Source organism: Crocodylus porosus, unplaced genomic scaffold (genome assembly GCF_001723895.1).
Source record: "Crocodylus porosus isolate Cpor-Errol unplaced genomic scaffold, CroPor_comp1, whole genome shotgun sequence".
Taxonomy (NCBI): domain Eukaryota; kingdom Metazoa; phylum Chordata; order Crocodylia; family Crocodylidae; genus Crocodylus; species Crocodylus porosus.
The window spans coordinates 36,295,682-36,312,111 of NW_017728906.1; the positions used below are offsets into that span (position 1 = coordinate 36,295,682).

At 40.7% G+C, this 16,430-nt stretch overlaps 1 protein-coding gene across 1 annotated transcript in view; it reads left to right on the forward strand.

Moving 5' to 3' along the window:
- Window positions 1-9,383, forward strand: part of MRPS6 (mitochondrial ribosomal protein S6) — a 53,972-nt gene extending 44,589 nt beyond the window's left edge. Inside the window, exon 3 of the mRNA XM_019528888.1 lies at window positions 8,795-9,383. Within this exon, the coding sequence (XP_019384433.1) occupies window positions 8,795-8,972 (178 nt within the window). The 3' untranslated portion in view covers window positions 8,973-9,383. The remainder of the gene's footprint in view (window positions 1-8,794) is intronic.
- The last annotated feature ends 7,047 nt before the right edge of the window (window positions 9,384-16,430 follow it).

A 16,430-nucleotide genomic window follows, 5' to 3' on the forward strand; every position in this document is an offset into this window, starting at 1 on the left:
TTTTTTTTTTTAATTTTTTTTGTCAGGAAAAACCAGGATCCCTGCTTGTAACTATCACATGTCAGCTCTAACTACCTCCTTGGTGGTTTTCATCCTTCCCAAGTTTGATTAGAAAAGATGGCAAATGCTATTCACCACCTGCAGCTTAATCTCTGGGCTTTTTTTGTTTTGTTTTGCTGTATATCCTAGGTGCTCATCAACCTGCTTGTTTTCTGAAATGGAAAATTAAGTTTTTTCTTTTGTTCTTGCTCTTCTGGATTCTTGGAGCTGTTTTTAATGTATGGGTGGAGATTCTATCACAACTGTACTTGCAATACTCAGATACTGCAGTGATGGGGAAGGGTTTAAGAATCAGTAGAATGTCTGATAGAACCGATGAGTAGCAATCAGGACCTAGGTTGTATATCTCAGTTCTGCTCTTAATTCATTGTGTGAGACTAGACAGATGGCAGGCTGAGATCCTCCTTAGGATGCAGCAAGAGTAACTGAGCTGGCCTTTGGGAAGTTCCTGTATAGTGAGCTGCTCCACAGCTCCTACTCCAGTTTTTTGGAGTAGCTTGACTAGCTTCTGCACCCCTTGTATTCTTTTTCCTGCAGAGAAAAGACTGTCGGGGGCATCTAGACAGGGTATTCTGTCCCTCTTTTTACAGCTCTCCTCTGTGCAAGCCTGATGAGTAGGTGAGGTGTGCAGATACTTCCTTTATGGCTTCCTTAGGTCCTTCCCTCATTGAATGGGAGAACCATAGAAGTTCTACTGCTAGAGTGCTAGAGTGCCTCATGCTCTGGAAGATGGGCATGGGCAGGATTTGCTCGTCTTCATTTCTATGCTACACATTCCCAGTATGTAGACTTGGGGCAAGGACCATTTTAACCAGCTGGAGTGTTCCTAAAGTGATACGAACATTAAATGCATTAAGTAAGTTTCAGGGGAAGTTGTTCATGGGTTGTTGTTGGTTTTTTCCCTCAGGGATGAAGTATTTGAGGTCAGAAACCCTACTTACACAACTTCTTTTTGTACAACCAGCTCATTACAGAGTACTACTTCCATCTGGTCAAGAGGTGTTAAATCCTCATGTGGCAAGTCATGCCATCTGGAAGTAATACTCTTTATTTATAAAAATAAAATCACAGCTGCCCATCCAATTTGCTTTGCTGTGTTCAAAATCCCCAGCGATAAAAATGCACAACTATAATACAACTGAGGTTTGATCCTGCAAACATGTACCAACATGCTTAGCTGCATGCAGGTAAATAGTCCCATTGGTTTCAACTCTTCAAACATTGGAAGGATTGAGGTCTAAATAGAAAAGTAAAAATAAATTGCATGTAAGAGCTTGTGCTTGCTTTATTCATAACAGAGCAGTCAGTACACAACCTGCCTTGTTTTTGTCGCTCATATTTGAAACAACCTCAGTTGTTTGGAACTTAATTGGTGAAAGGAAGTTTTAACCGCTGCCTTTCATTACACTGCCAATAAATCTTAAATATTGCATACTGTACTCTGTATATCACCAAGTTGATAATTGCGTTCCAGTAAATGGGGCTTTCTTCATTGATCTATGTATTGAGCCATTGCCTCTTATTTGTGGGAGGTAATTTCTATGCAGTTCGGAAGGAATGGCACAGTATGGCAACATCATTTGATGTGTGCATGTAATTGCCTCTGCTTACATCTTTTATGCAGATCCACTGGTTAAAAGTGATGGACACTATTGAATTGTGGGTTTGATGAGATTGGCACCAGTATGATGCAAAAAGCGGTTCGTTTCTTTTGGAGGCTCGCAAATAATTCTCAGGCACACACTATTAGCAGCACAAAAGGTGTATTTGCAAATAGGGTCAGAGCAGAGACAGAAAATCTCAAATTGCTCCGCCCCCAGGAAACCCGCAGCAAGCATTATATGCTCTCCCTTCTGGGCACGTGTGCAGAAACAGGAACTTTTACAACTCATTTCCGGTTCATACAAACACATATGTGATCTCGTCGCATGTATATTATAATTAACTACTTAAGTATGCGGGGTGGATAGGCATATATGCATCAGCTAATTACGCACGCTTAGAAAGCTCGCTATGTCACTAAGAGTTGAAATCCCCCCCCCTTTCAAGGACACAGTCAGTTGAATTCCAGCTTCTGTAATTTGCATGTGAAAGTCAGGGGGAGAGAAAAAGGGAGTGATTCTTAGCATAAAAGGTCCTTGGTAGTGTTTCTTCTTATCAGGTACGAGATGTAAACTGTGCAGTTTTAACAATACTCCATTTACAATATTTCTAACAAGTATATTGACAGTAAGTGTTCTGGCTTTTAAAATATTTTTGTATATAAACAGCATAGGTATGAAGCAAACAGAACCAGTGTAGCGTTTCTCCCTGTAATCATTGTCTGTAGAGATACTGGTGCATACATCTCAAATCCTATTCCTTTTGGTCTAATGAGACTCAGCCATTTCCTCTTTGGTTTTCAAACTCCGTTAATAAAGGGATTATTTTTATCAGCACTACTTTCTCTCTTTCGCTTTTTGGAACACTACTATATTTCACTTGTTTTAATCCATAGTGCCACTAGTTGTCATGTATTTCTAGTACCTGGCAATTGACTAGTCTCATTAATCAACTGAACCTCATAGCTGGAAAGTGTTTGTGTTTTTTCCTTTTCCTGGATACCAGCTCCACTTCAAGAGCAGAAGTAAAGACCCTGTTGTAACTAGGTTGATATTTGCATCTATTTTTCAAGTAGGTTCCTTTCTTTGCTGTGCTAGGATAAGGATTTTTCTGGGGCTCTGACTAGTATCTGTGTAGTATTTCTGAAGAGCTTTTCTTTTCTTAAGAATAAGAAATGTTAAGAGCAAAAACGGATTAGTCCTCTCCAGTGCAAAAGCAAGCAAGCAACCAACTTTTCTGACCGTGAACTTGCAGTGGCATCTCACTGAGTTTGCAGCCACTTAGGTGCTTACATCTCAATACCGTTAATTTTAAGGGGTAACAAAGATAATTCAGGTGTTAAAATTGACTGCGTCATTAATATAACAGAAATACCCAGCTATTCTTGATAGACTGCTACCCCATTTAATTTCCAATGTTTAGCACTTTTTGCTAAGCACTCCTGTTAGATTTTGTAGCTTAACCTGTAGGTTAGAATTTGTGCCCACTCAACCCATTTGCATGTCTAACTTACTTCTGAATTAAAACTTCCCCAGGAAATAGAAATGTGAAAGGATGGTGGCTAGTTGAATGGTGGCCTCTCCTTTATAACCTACGGACACCGTGGGCAACTATCTTGTGTTGAGGAGTTTGTGACCCCTTGCAGAGCTATTCCCAAAGACACAAGAGTCGCTGTCTGTCTCAAAATTTATTCAGTATGCTGGGCACCCTGAGCGAACTCAGAGGCCCCGAATAAAACTGTTAGAGGCATTTTATAGTTTACAGACAAGATGCGCGCGCAGGTGGGAATTTTCCACTGTGAAAGAAAACAAGGTATCAGGTCAGTTTGAGAGACCCTTAATTGGTTTAAACTGGTTTTTGGCTACGTGCTTGTTTTTGAAACGCTAACTAATCCTTGATTGCTTCAGACTTTAAGGCGACTAAGGTTTAGTCATTCCAGAGTCTTATCAGGCTGTGTTTGTGAAATGCTGAGTCTTGCTTTGTAGTTGATTTCTACAGTATTATCTATGATCTTGTTAGAAAATTTCTACACTTGCACTAGTCAACCTCTTAGTTCTTTTCTCTTGGACCACTGTCACACTCAGTTTTGAGAACTGTTTTCAGGGGATTTAAAAGTATGCTTTGATCCAGTTACTTCTCATGAGTATCCTAATTTGAGAGAGAGATTTGAATACCTTTTAGACATGAAGATTTAAATCATTCTTGGCCTGGATATGCCAGAAATGAAAATTGGCAAATGAATATAATATGCAAGGGCAGGCCCCTATCTTTGATTTAGATGGCTTTGCTTATTTTTCAGTTAACTTATTGTTTTAGCACTGCCATTTCAGCTGATAAAAGGATGTGCTGCACCCTGTATTTCAATCACTCTTCTATTTCCAGTAGAGCAAAATTACAAAAATAACTGTGTGGTCTTGCAGTGAGCCAGTGGAATTTTCCTGCACTTCTCCCCTGGTGACTTTGCTAACTCTCAGGGAGTTTGTTGGAGCCCTGTTTCTCAGCCGCACTTGCAGGGACAGTTTTCCTCCCGCATTTCCATTCCCCCCTTTCCTCTCCCTTCCCCCACACATACTTTTATGACTTAGGAGTGTTTTGTTTTTCACTTGACAAACAGTAGCTGCAGCATTTGTGTGTATGTTCGCGGTTTGCTGTAAATTGAGACAAACACAAGGTTGCTGTATACATTATTGAGCTGTAGCTTTAAAAATGATATAATCACTACTGACTACATTCAGTTGTCTTTGCTGGCAGAATTCCAGATCAGCTTATGAATTGCAGCAGGGCGGTTTGTTTTGTGTTGCTTTGCTTTGTTTGAGTGTAATTAAATTAATAGAAATTAAGATTTTTTTGATGCAGGCCCTCCTTTATTTGTGTATGTACTATATATGTGTTTTTTTCCTCAGATTAGAGTGATTGCTCCCTCGTTTCTTTCAAGGAAGGATGGCCGATGTTTATAAATCACGTTGTCCCAATTTCTGCAGGTTTTATGTCTTCAGACCACATACCTATTCTGTGAAGCGACATAAAGAGATGCTGGAAGAGCTCATCCTCCCATCCCCCACCTCTTCAGTTATCAAGTGTGCGTCAGTGGAAATTTCCACTGTTTGCTAATGGGAGAGAAAGCATAAAGTTGCAAAGCTGTGTTTTGAGAGGAAATCTATTGCAGTTTTAGGGGCATGATGAAAAGCAGCACAGAATTTGCATGTAAATCCAGACTCAAATGGCATGCAGAAGTGGAGGCTGTAATGAATGGATACTGCTGCTGCCTGATGGTCAGGGGGCATGCAAACCTTGATGCTGCATGATCAGTTGGAATTTACTGGGGGTTTTTTTCTTTTTCATTTTTAGATGCAACTGTAGAAGGATTTCAGCCTCCCTCTGTGGGCAAGATTTAGATGATACTGAGATGCATTTATCTGAAGCATGGCAGTCACTATTTTAATTAAAAGTATAACTTTTTTCCTCAGGCACATACTTGCTTCAGAGATTGTAAAATTGTTGTCTTGGCTTAAAACATATTTGCTTCCAGTTGTAAGGAAGTGACTTCTCTTCTCTTTAAAGGCTCAAAAAGGACCAGGATTTTTTAGCTTTTTGAAACCTGTTGGGCCCAATCCTGATCCTCATTTGAAGTCTGTGAGAGTTTGCAGTGAGGCACAAATAAAACATAATCCTGCAAACCCTTCTTAATGCAAGTAGTTTATTCCCGTAAGTAGTCCTGGTGTAAATTGTCACCTACCATTCCAGTGGCTTTACTGGAGCTATTATACCTCACATTAGCTGGGCCATCTGGTCTGGAAGGATTGATTACTCACCAATACTGTCTGCATGATTGGGTCCCATAATGACCAGGAGGATTGGGTCCCTTAATTTGCCATTTGAGCCTAACATAAGGAAATTCAGTACTTTGATCTGGTTTTCCAGATAGCACCATTTCTGCTCTACAAGAGTATGGTTATACATTAATTCAGAAACTGAGAATGGGTAGAAAATCTTTCTTTGCCTTTTTCTCTGAGTTAAAATACATGGCTTTGCAGCAGTCCTATGCGTTCCTTTGGTCCCGTGTCTACCTTTAAATAGCAGAGATGTTTTGTATTGGTGACCCTCCACACCACATTGAATTTTGCTCTTTGTATATGGCATTTCTGATGTTTATGGGTCTCTTAATACACATGTATTTAGACCAAGAAAATATTCTATACATAATGAACAACCTGGCAGACAAGGGACATTTCCCCCCTCCCTCTTTTTTGCCGAGGCATCATTTTCACTCCTTTTGACATACAGTATGCATCATTGCATTTTAGAGGTTGGCTCTAACACATGACTAATGTTTGCTATTAGACTAGATTACAATCTGGCCCTTCTGTGGAAAAAACTCCCTACATATTAAATACTCTTCAAATTGGGCTAACAGGTATGCTGGCCATCTGCTTTTCTGAAGTATGGAAGGTTCTAGGTGTTATGTTTCTTTACAAAGAAAATGGAGTTTTTCCGTTTTTCTGGCTGACATTTTTTAATTATATTGAAGCATGTTATAAGCCTAAAGGGCCTATAGCTGCCTTTTAACTTGATCCTTCCATTTTCTCGTGCCTTGCACAATCCTTCCATCTTGTTGCATCTTTGCCTGTCCCTTCTAAATCATTTTCTATATGGTCTTCCCATTGCTACCTTGGTCTGCCTCAAGATCTGGTACCCTCTGCTTATACAGAAGTGTAAAAATAAATACTTAAACAGGAATAAATATGCTGCATCTTTTATGAATATTACAGTTGGAAATGAAAGTGGATAGCTAGTCTACTAACCTTTTATTGGAATTCAGAAGTAGAGCAGGTATTTCTTTTGTACCATACCGCACTTAGTTTGACAGAAAAAGTTGACAGATTAAACGTCCTCTTAAATTACATTTTTATTCACAAAGTCATGTTATCTAGAACATCTTAGGGAAAAGATACCTATTTCTTAACTTCCTATGTGAGCATGATGGCTGTAGTAGGGTCACTCAAGTGTTTGCCACTGTTGTAGGCGTCCCCTTTCGAACACATTTGGTATATTTATGTTGTAGGATTTGGGGGGGTGGGGGGGAAGGGGGTTGTACTAGGGTGTGGGAATTGACCATCCCACAATATTTAGTCATAGTCCTTCCTCCAGATGGGACTGCTGTAGAGTTTGTAGAGCTGTTTACCTTGAACAAATTCAATGACAGAACTCGTTCCAAAATAAAGATGGTCTGGTGGAACCAGATACCGTACACCAGGGTACTTGTGTTAATGAGTTATTGCAGAAGTGACCCAGGAGACCTGAACTATTTATTGACGGAGAGCAGGATTCTCCTGGCAATAGGAAAGCTTTTGTGTACCTGTCAAAGATAAGGTGGTGGATACCACAAAATACTTGCCTGATGCTGAGAATTTCAGACAGTGCTGTCTGTGTCTGAAAATGCAACCTCTGTGTCTCTAGTGGGTTATGGAATAGCGAAAGATCTCACACAATTTACTGATTTGTTTGATGCTCCTGGCTGGGGGAGTATTTGGTTGATTGCAGAATTTCACAATGATTGCACACTTAATTCATACAACACAATTTTATTTTAAAATTCCTTGCTACACATATAACACTGCTTAGCTTTAAGAAAAATCACAAACATTAAAAACACAATAACTACATATATTAGAAACAGTGCTCCAAATTCATTTCCTTCCCAAACAATGCTATAAGAATTAGTATTACAAAAACAACTACAATTACAAGGTTATTTCTCATGGTATACTTACAATCCTAGAATTCCGAGAAACCAAATCCCCAAGGATACTTTCATTCTTTAGTTATGGTTTTAGGGTTGGTCTCAGCAGTGATAGGAACAAGTCCTCTTCCTTTGGTCCCACTCGGGCTCCTAGGCTTCAGTGTGAACGGGAGTTCTTGTTCACGGAAAGGGTGGTTCAGGTAATCACTCTGATCCAGCCTACACTTGCCATTCTTCCTTCGGTGTTCTGCGAGTGAGGTTACCTCCAAATTTGGGACTCTAGGTTACTGTTTTTATTGGGTGAGTTGCTGTCTTGGGGCCCTCCTACCCAAACCCAAACCTGTCACTACTCCCAAATTTGGGCTTTGGGCTTTTTGGAGATTTTCTATAACACCTCTGTGACCTCTTTTGCCAGCCCCTTTTCAAAAGTCCCTAGGTTTCGATCTCTCAGAATGTTTGCCCGAAGTTGCTTTTAGGTTAACTTTGGTAAAGGCCTCTAGAGATAAAATTCAAAAACCAAGACATTCAGCACGTTCACTGCAAGGCCTCTAAAGATAAAATTCAGAATCAAGGAATTCACCATGTAGGCAAAAACAAGCAATGGCCTAGATAAGATGAACCTTGCCTTTTTTCTTAACTGGCTAATGGGTATGTATTACAAAAATTCAAACTATTACATTCAATATGACACTCTGTAGTCTTGCCAAGGTCAGGAAGATGTGCTATACAATAGGTTGAACTGCTAAATGTGTGGCAGTTAGGGCTTCTTGTAGGCAGTTTCAACTTAATGCCCTTGGTGTTTTAGAATGAAAACCAAGTCAGCGGTGAGTATTTTCCTACTGGGGCTAGCTCCTTGTTTGTTATTTTTTCTACTACTGTTTTTAAAAAAAAAAATTCTGGTGGAGGAAGGTTTGCCACTTATAATACATGAAGTGGTAACATTTACATCTGTTCCTGCGTCCATACTCCATATACAAAAGGACACGGTTCACAGAGAAATGTGTGCATGTACATTAACTAAAAGGAATATGCTGCTTTTGTTTTTATAGGATGAAAATATATAGGGTGTGTAAAAAAAACAAAGACAATAAGATATCCTTGTTTTTGTACTAGTGCACAGTAAAGTAGCAGTAGACTCTGAAAAGGAAAGGTGCTTATTTGAAAGTGTTTGTGAAAGTCTGTGTAAATTGAACTGCCCAAGTTAACAAACAACAACAACTCCCCCCCAAAACATTGTCGAGCTTTGATTTTAAAGACCATTCCAAAAATAACATCTAAGAAATCCATGGTAGATTATTGGGAGTTCCATTTTATAGCAAAGCAATGATATGAATGAAAGGTTTGTGTAGTCACATTACTTTGGTTTATTGCATGTTTTGTTTTTCATTACAGGTACTTTTCAGTAGACTTTGAAGGCCCACCTGCGATAGTTTCAAGCATGATGGACCATTTAGGACGTGATATTGATATAATTAGACGTACTATTTTAAAGTATCCAGTAGAAAACACAGAAGAGTGTGGTGGTATGGTCCCAGTCAGCTATGAAGATGCATTGTATAAGAAAACATGAATGTGCAATACCATGTTTGAAACTTTTTAATCTTTATCCTGTTTTTTTGGTAAAATTGTTGTAACTTACATCCATGTGCAGTAATCCATTCTAGTCATGTGGCATTTATGGAACAAGATGCATTTGAAGTTACTGTAATTTAGCTTCTTTTTTGTTGAAAATGGAATAATCTCTATTTCACTACTCTGAAAACCGATTTTATTTCCTCTTAAAAGTATTACACCTAATTGTTTTTTCTCTGATCAAAATATAAAAAAAATGTGTTTCTAAAAGAAACTCCTTTAAGAGTTATATATTTCCATAATAGATTTAAAAGTTCTATTCTGCAATGCAAAAATGACCTGTTTTGTTTTGCTGTTTGAAGAAGGAAATAAAAGTGATTATAAATAAACTTGACTCATTTTAAGACTATGTAAAAGTTGCAGGGAAATTTTACTTTTGTTGAAGTGCCACGAAGTATGCCAACATCTTGTTCTGAATGTAATCACAAGGGTCCAGTTTAAATGTCATTAAAAACTCATATAAGGGAGCTCAGATGCTTTTAGTTGGCAGTTCACAAAATGACAGGACTATTGCATGAAAAGAAAGATGCAAGATGCTTGGTTTTACCTTACATTGAAGCTACTTAACCTATTACAGTTAGAAGCACATCAAGTAAAATATCTTTTGGATTGTGTTCTTGTATCAATGGAGGAAACAGCAGTGGGCACTATAGCTCTTTCTACTATAAAATAAGTAGGAAAAGACAGAGTTTAAGGGGCCTTGAAGATATCTACACTTTCTCCTGATGTTGCTGTGATTCATTTAATTTGACGTCTGTTTATACCCTTACGTGCCTTATTTAACAGGTCAGCAAACTCCCATAGAGTCAATGGGACTTCACACTCTTAGTATCATAAATGGGGCAGGTGTTGCATCCTGGAGCATTTTAAGCACCTGGTGGTTTCTTGCACAACTTCCAATGTATGTCAGAAGTGGTAAATGGAAGTTAGTGCTTTCCTGCAGCTGGTGTAATAGGGGCTTTGCCCTTTATAAGCTAGGGCTTAAGGGCTTTGCTTTAAATTTGAGCTTCTTTTTGCAGCTCAGTTTTAAAGTGGGAGTTGTGGTGGGTAGGGCTGAACTGCAAACTACAGTTTCTTAAAGGTTATTTATTACCCTGTTACTCAGAATATCACAGCATGTTTTATATTTCCATGCTGTCCATTTCTGTCTGCCTTTGTGATGTATATATGACTGGGGAAATTGGAAAGGGCAAGATATTTGTGATTCTGTTAATGGAGGGTGTTCCCATTTCCATACTCTGAAGGCTGGGAAAGCTACAGAAAAACATACCAGCTCCTTAAATGCTAAGGTAATAGGTACCTTAGAGATTTTAGGGCTAGGAAGGGGAGAGAAGGAAGTGGAATTGAGTGTCTCATTGTTTCATAGTAACCTCTTTGCTGATTAAGGAAGATAATGGCTTTGCCAGGGTGAAGCATGTTCAGTGGTAGCAATGAGGAATGGGCTTATGTGGAGCTCTCCAGCTTCTCCATATCTTATCCTGGTCAAACAGGTACATAGGGACTCTGGGGGAAACTACCAACACCCTCCCTCCTTCCCTTGAGCAATCATGTTTGCACAGAGAAGTACTGGAAACTACTGGTGCACCTGGATCCATGCCTAACTTACCAGTTTTGTGTCTACACTCCAAGCATTGTGTCAGTGTGCTGGATGTAAATCAAACTGAAGGCTGATCCTCCAACTTGAAGTTTAGCCTTTTGCAAATGGGTGTGGGAAAATGCAAATGTTTTTCTTTAGTAATCCCTGTAATCTTGTGTAAATAATGTCTTACATATTTTTCTTCATCAATATATATTTTTCTTCATCAATGTACAAGAGATACCCAGCCGAAACAAAAGATGCAAAATGAAACAAAATCAACCAATGCATTTGTGATCTTGGACCAAGTCATCTGATCCACATTAGGAGGGCTAAGGATTCATGCAAGAAAGGACTATAATCAAGAAAGGAAACTATAACTAAACTTAGGCTGGGAAAGCAGTTTTCAAGAAACACCAGGCCCAAAGTCTAAGGCTTTGTTTGTTATTTAAGGTACAGGCTGAGTGAGGAGAAGTAGGTTTGTCATAATAGGTCAAACTGCAGAAAGTGAGACCTGGGGACTTTCCTTCTGAGATTGGTGATTTGAGTATAGCCAAAGTCAGTCATGACTGGATACCACTCTTTACATGCATCAAGATGATGTTGAGTGTGAGGTTCCCAGTTGGCACATGTCAGAGCTACTGCTTGGCACCCTTTTTAGGCCTTAGCAAGAGACTGTGATTTAGTGGAATGGAGCTACCTTTTCAACACAGTTTCCTTCTAAGTTAGGTTTATGTTATGCTGTCAGGGCAGTGGGGAAATGCTTGTAATGTTGCTGGCAGGGTTTTCCTTGTTTTGTGGTTAGAGGACTGCAAATGGGCTATCAATTGGTAATTTAAAAAAACACAACTGAATTTGCTCCAGAATAAATGCATGTACCAGGTGAATCTGTAACTGGACATGTTCTGGGGTCCTGAATCCTACTGTATGTAAATCAAGGGCTGTGAAGGGATGCAGCACACCTGTGAGGGGTGACACCTTAGTTCTGGTCTCTGCTAGCAAAAACTGTTTCATATTTTACCTTATGCTGACTAAAATACATAAGCAGTGTTGGGAGCAGGGCCTTCCCCCAGGACCAGAAAGCTAGAGAATCCTGCTCTCTCCTCTTCCCTTTCTTTAGGTACAAAAATCTTGACATTTTCTGCCGTGGAACAGCGTCCAAAATAGGGATGGAGAGTGCCTCCTGTCCCTTAGACTAACCTATAGCTTGGTGGTTGGGGCCACTCTCCTGACAGGTGGGCGACATGGGTTTAGATTCCTTCAAGCAGTGGAGGAAGTTGAATCTGGATTTCTGGCTTCCTGAAGAGTAAGTGTGCCACCAAACTATTCTATAGAAAGGGGCATCAGCACCACTGTTGCCTTCTCCTTTCCTGGTCATCATTGCATTTTGCTTGGGCCATGCTGCTATCAGTGAGTATACAAGGTGGATCGGGGCTCTTAACCAGAGGGATGGCTGGGTTTTCATCCTGGTTGGGTTTTAGAGGAGTGAGGTGCTAAAATGCTTAGATTAGGTCCAGCTCTAGCTCCTTGGAGAACTTTCAGGTCAAACAGGTATGTGCCTATTAGGGACCTCTAGAGTCAAGAAGCTACTGACCAGTTTTTGGGATTGCAGTTTTGCCTTAGGTGTTTAGATCTTACCCAAGTCCCACTTTAGGCACAAAGTCCTTTTTTTGGATGTGTCCCATAGCAACTTACTGTGAAGGGGAAGAAGCCAAATGGATAGGGGCTGAGGTATCAATAATACCCTTGCTAAAATTTGCCCCTTCTAAAGCCAACTCCTACTCCTGATTCAGCAAGACAGAAGCACAGCTTCTCAGTAGTTACTTGCTGATGGATTCTTCCATAATTTTGGTTAAGTTTAAAAGAACTCATTGGCCATCTTCAAACATTACATTTGTAGTACATTTGTAATGCCCTTGCTGTGCAAAGAAAACAGCTAGAGTTCAGACCCTGTATTGCCCCTCCCTACCCAGTGCTGTAGCAACGAAGTTTCACTCCTGGGGCAAAGCACAGTGGCAGCTCACCCTCACCCTCCGCACAGATCTGGGGGGCACCCCCCCCCATGCTTGCCTGGGAGTGCATGCAGTGGTGGGAGCTGCCCTCCCAGCGCCTCCCCAAACGAGCCGCTCAGGGCTCTGTCCTGCAACCTGCCCTGGCTGGGCAGCGCCTATTGGCGCCCCTTTGCTTTGGTGCCCGGGGCAATCACCCTGCTTGCCTTCCCCCTTTCCCCACTGCTATGGCACTGGCCTCTCCATTGGATGCATTCGTGGTGACTTTGTACCACTCCAGTGTGTGTGGGGAGGGCAGTTCTATGTCTATATTCTTTGTTATTCTATATTTTTGTAGCACTTCAAAATGCTGTGATACTTGTAGTGCTATAAACACGTGTGTGAACACAGCCATTGGCTCGACAACATCACCATTACATCTGAGGAAGACTGGAGTGGCATCCTTTGAAAGACTTTCCTTGCATTCCCTTAAATTGGTAGAGGGGTCACCGTTGAACAGCATGCAGCAATGCTTGTCCTATCTGGGCTGAATGCTCTGCTTCAGCCTTCTTTCTAGATTCTGGCAACTCAAGGAATTATCTTTTCAAGGGTAATGCTTATGACTATATATAATTCATGATTACAATATGATCACCCTTACACACAACATTCCTGTTGACCACTGGGATTTGGAAAAATGCTTGTGGTCTACCAGTTCTAGTTAAATGCATTGTGAAAATAGTTGAGGAAGAAGAAGACTTCTCTTGAATATTTTTAAATCCAAAGGTTTGAAATGTCCAGTTCCTACATGTTGGCATTTTAAACTTGAAGTGGCAGTCATTCTAGTGTGTTACCGGCCTGCAGAAACTTTGTGCCTTTTTCAAGGCAAATTTGCTAGATACTCTCTTGCTTCCATTGAAAGCAATGGAAGTTTATCCTAAATGGCTTTGCTAAAATTATTTGTATTGTGGACAATTTCTTGAAGGCAATTGCATGAAGATGGGAATTAAAAAGTTCAACAAGATACCTCAGGCCTGCAAATGTATGCCTATGCTTAATTTTACTTGCATTGATTTTTTCCAGAATCCGTGGAAACAGGGACATTTGATGTAGCTTAGACCATTTATTTCAGCTGACATGCTTGCCTGCATAAAGTTCAACTGTTTCTAGGGTCTACACTTAGTTGTTGCCATCCTGATTAAGGAATCAGCATTTGCCACAGAATTTTTGCTAGATGATTTTTAACCAAACATTATAAATAGTAAATTGTTTTTCATTAAATCCTAGAAATTCCAAAATGTTACCAGCATGCCTCAGAAATTTTACTTTAGGTACCAGCATCTCATTCAGCCTTTGGAGTAGGAAAATTTGAAAAGTTTCACACCATTTTTAACATGTTACCTGTCAGCTCTGTCTTCCTGAGGGAGGCCTAGCACTCAGCTTACAGGACTTGCAACAGACTTTTTCTATTTCCCCCCCCACACACCTCATCTAACCAAAACTAAGCAGAAGAAAAGTTCACTAGGCATCTTGGGCTGTATATTCCCCGGTCCCACTATGGGAGACCTATTTATACCTGATTGACTAAAACTGGGTTGCCGGGTTAGGGAATGCTGAGGCAAAGAAACGGAGTGAGAGTGGGTACAGGCAACATTTGAACAATGGCACAGGGTTCATCACAGCGTCCAACCCGTTGGAGCCCTGACCACAAGTGTTGTCATACTTTTCCCAGGATGACTGATGGAAGTCCTCCCCACAAAGTTTATGAACACCCCAAGTAATCCCCTTAAGGCTGTTAAAAGAATACAGTAAAATCTGAGAGTCATGCTAAACTGAGGCTTATTCACAACAGGTAAAATACAAAACACTGATGCTAGCTTTGCAGTGCAAGCATAGCTAGATCATCTAAGGAGATCCCTTCCAGTATATTCATAATAATTTCAAGCTGGCTCCTACGTGTCTGGTTCTCCTTAAAACGTAATGTTTTTCCTGGTTGTTAATCAGTTTCTTGAGATGTTCCAAACCAGATAGATAACCCCTTGTCACTGAGAAGGGTAATTCATTTAAATTTAAACTGTTTATATAACAGGATTTTCCCTGTCAGTTATGGCTTGGGACCCTCTTGATTTATACAATTAAAAGAGTGCTTTGAAGAGGCTAAACTAGGGGTATAAGAAAGCTGTAAAAGTAGCAAGCAGTGTGCTTCAGGGGACAGGCATCTCTCTGACACCATCCGCTGCTGTTCTTGAGAAACTGGGAGAAACGCATCGTCTCCCTTCAAGGATCGTGCTGAGAGCTTTGCTTGCCAACAGATCACCTGAGTGCCTTGGAACGGTGAGATCCCAGCTCGCTCTCTTTTTTTCACTAGGCATAGCTTTCTGAACCTGAATTGTGTTAGTTAAGCTTGAGCTAGGTTTCCCCAAATACTCAATGAAACCAGGGTAATATTGTAATTATTTTGTTTCTTTTTCCTTGCATGTCTATTATTACTAGTACCATTCTGTATATTTCATATACTTAGCAATAAATAACTTTTATAGTCAAACTGGTGGTAACTGGGTATATTTTTCCTTCTCTACTTCTCTTTCCCCACTTGCTCTGCAGCAATGCTTCTTTTACCTAAGCCAAAGATCCCTGTGAAGCCCATAAATACTGTGGGGTCTGCTCAACAAGAGGCTACTGCTACTAGGACAGTTAGGGCAAAAGATTGGGATGTGCTGAGTTTGAGACACATAAGAGGATCAGCTTGTACAGGCTGATTGACCCAGTTTGGCTCAGACGTGTCCTAATGAACTGAATGCTGGCCCATGAAGGTGTCAGCTAGACACCCAGCTGGATTCAGAGGTATTGTGTTTATCTGTGCTTGTGTCTGACTGCATTTTTATTGTTATCTTAATGAACTGATTCCTGGCATATGAGGGTGTCAGCCTGTCCATGCTGATCAACCTGGCCAGGTCAGGCTTGTCACGTTAACCTGTGTGTGTGTATTTGACTGATTTAGTGGCTGGAGGAACCCAGCCCCATTGAAACAGCCCTGCAAGATAGCTCCATTGGGGGGTGAGGACTTGCAGGAGGGAGAAATACAGCTCTGTATAGAAACACCAGTACACACAAGCAGCACATGATAGAATTACAAAGACCATAGCAACATATCCCTAATAAATGAGCGTGCCCCAAAGTGATGGGCAAATCGGGTAACACATTGATTGGTATTAGCAATACAAGTACTTTTTTGAAAAATTTCCTCTCATGTAGAAAAGGCTGTAGATTAAATGTGTAGGTATCATAAATCCCACCCCCTCAACACACACACTCTCTCTCCTTCTCCCCTTCCCTTATAAACACTTCCTGCTTGAAACTTTTTAAAACAGCACATAGAGTTTGGCTTAAAGCCCACTGAAGTCAACGGCAAAGAGCTATGAAACAAACTCTGAATTCACACTTACTTGCCTGTGTTTATAGGCACAGTTAGGAGGATAAGACTTCAGGGGTATGTCTGCATTTCAGTTATGGTGCCAAGGACCGCTGTCCTGCAGCAGTGGAATTAAGGGTAAGTGAGCAAGGCACCAGCCACAGGCACCAGTTTAGGGGGGTGCCAGAATAATGGCCCCCTGGGCAGTCTTTGCCCTTGTAGTAGCAGCCGGTTGCAGGGACACCACATCACTGGCTGAGGTTTTTGAGTCAGACTCACCTCCCTCACCTCTTTCAGACATGACATGTCTTAGGGGTCAGGTAAAACCTCAGGGTGACTTTCCACATGCTCCAGGGGCGGGGAGGGGTGTGTGCTTTAATTAGAGCAGCTCTGGGTATTCAGGGCCTGTGCTTCCAAATG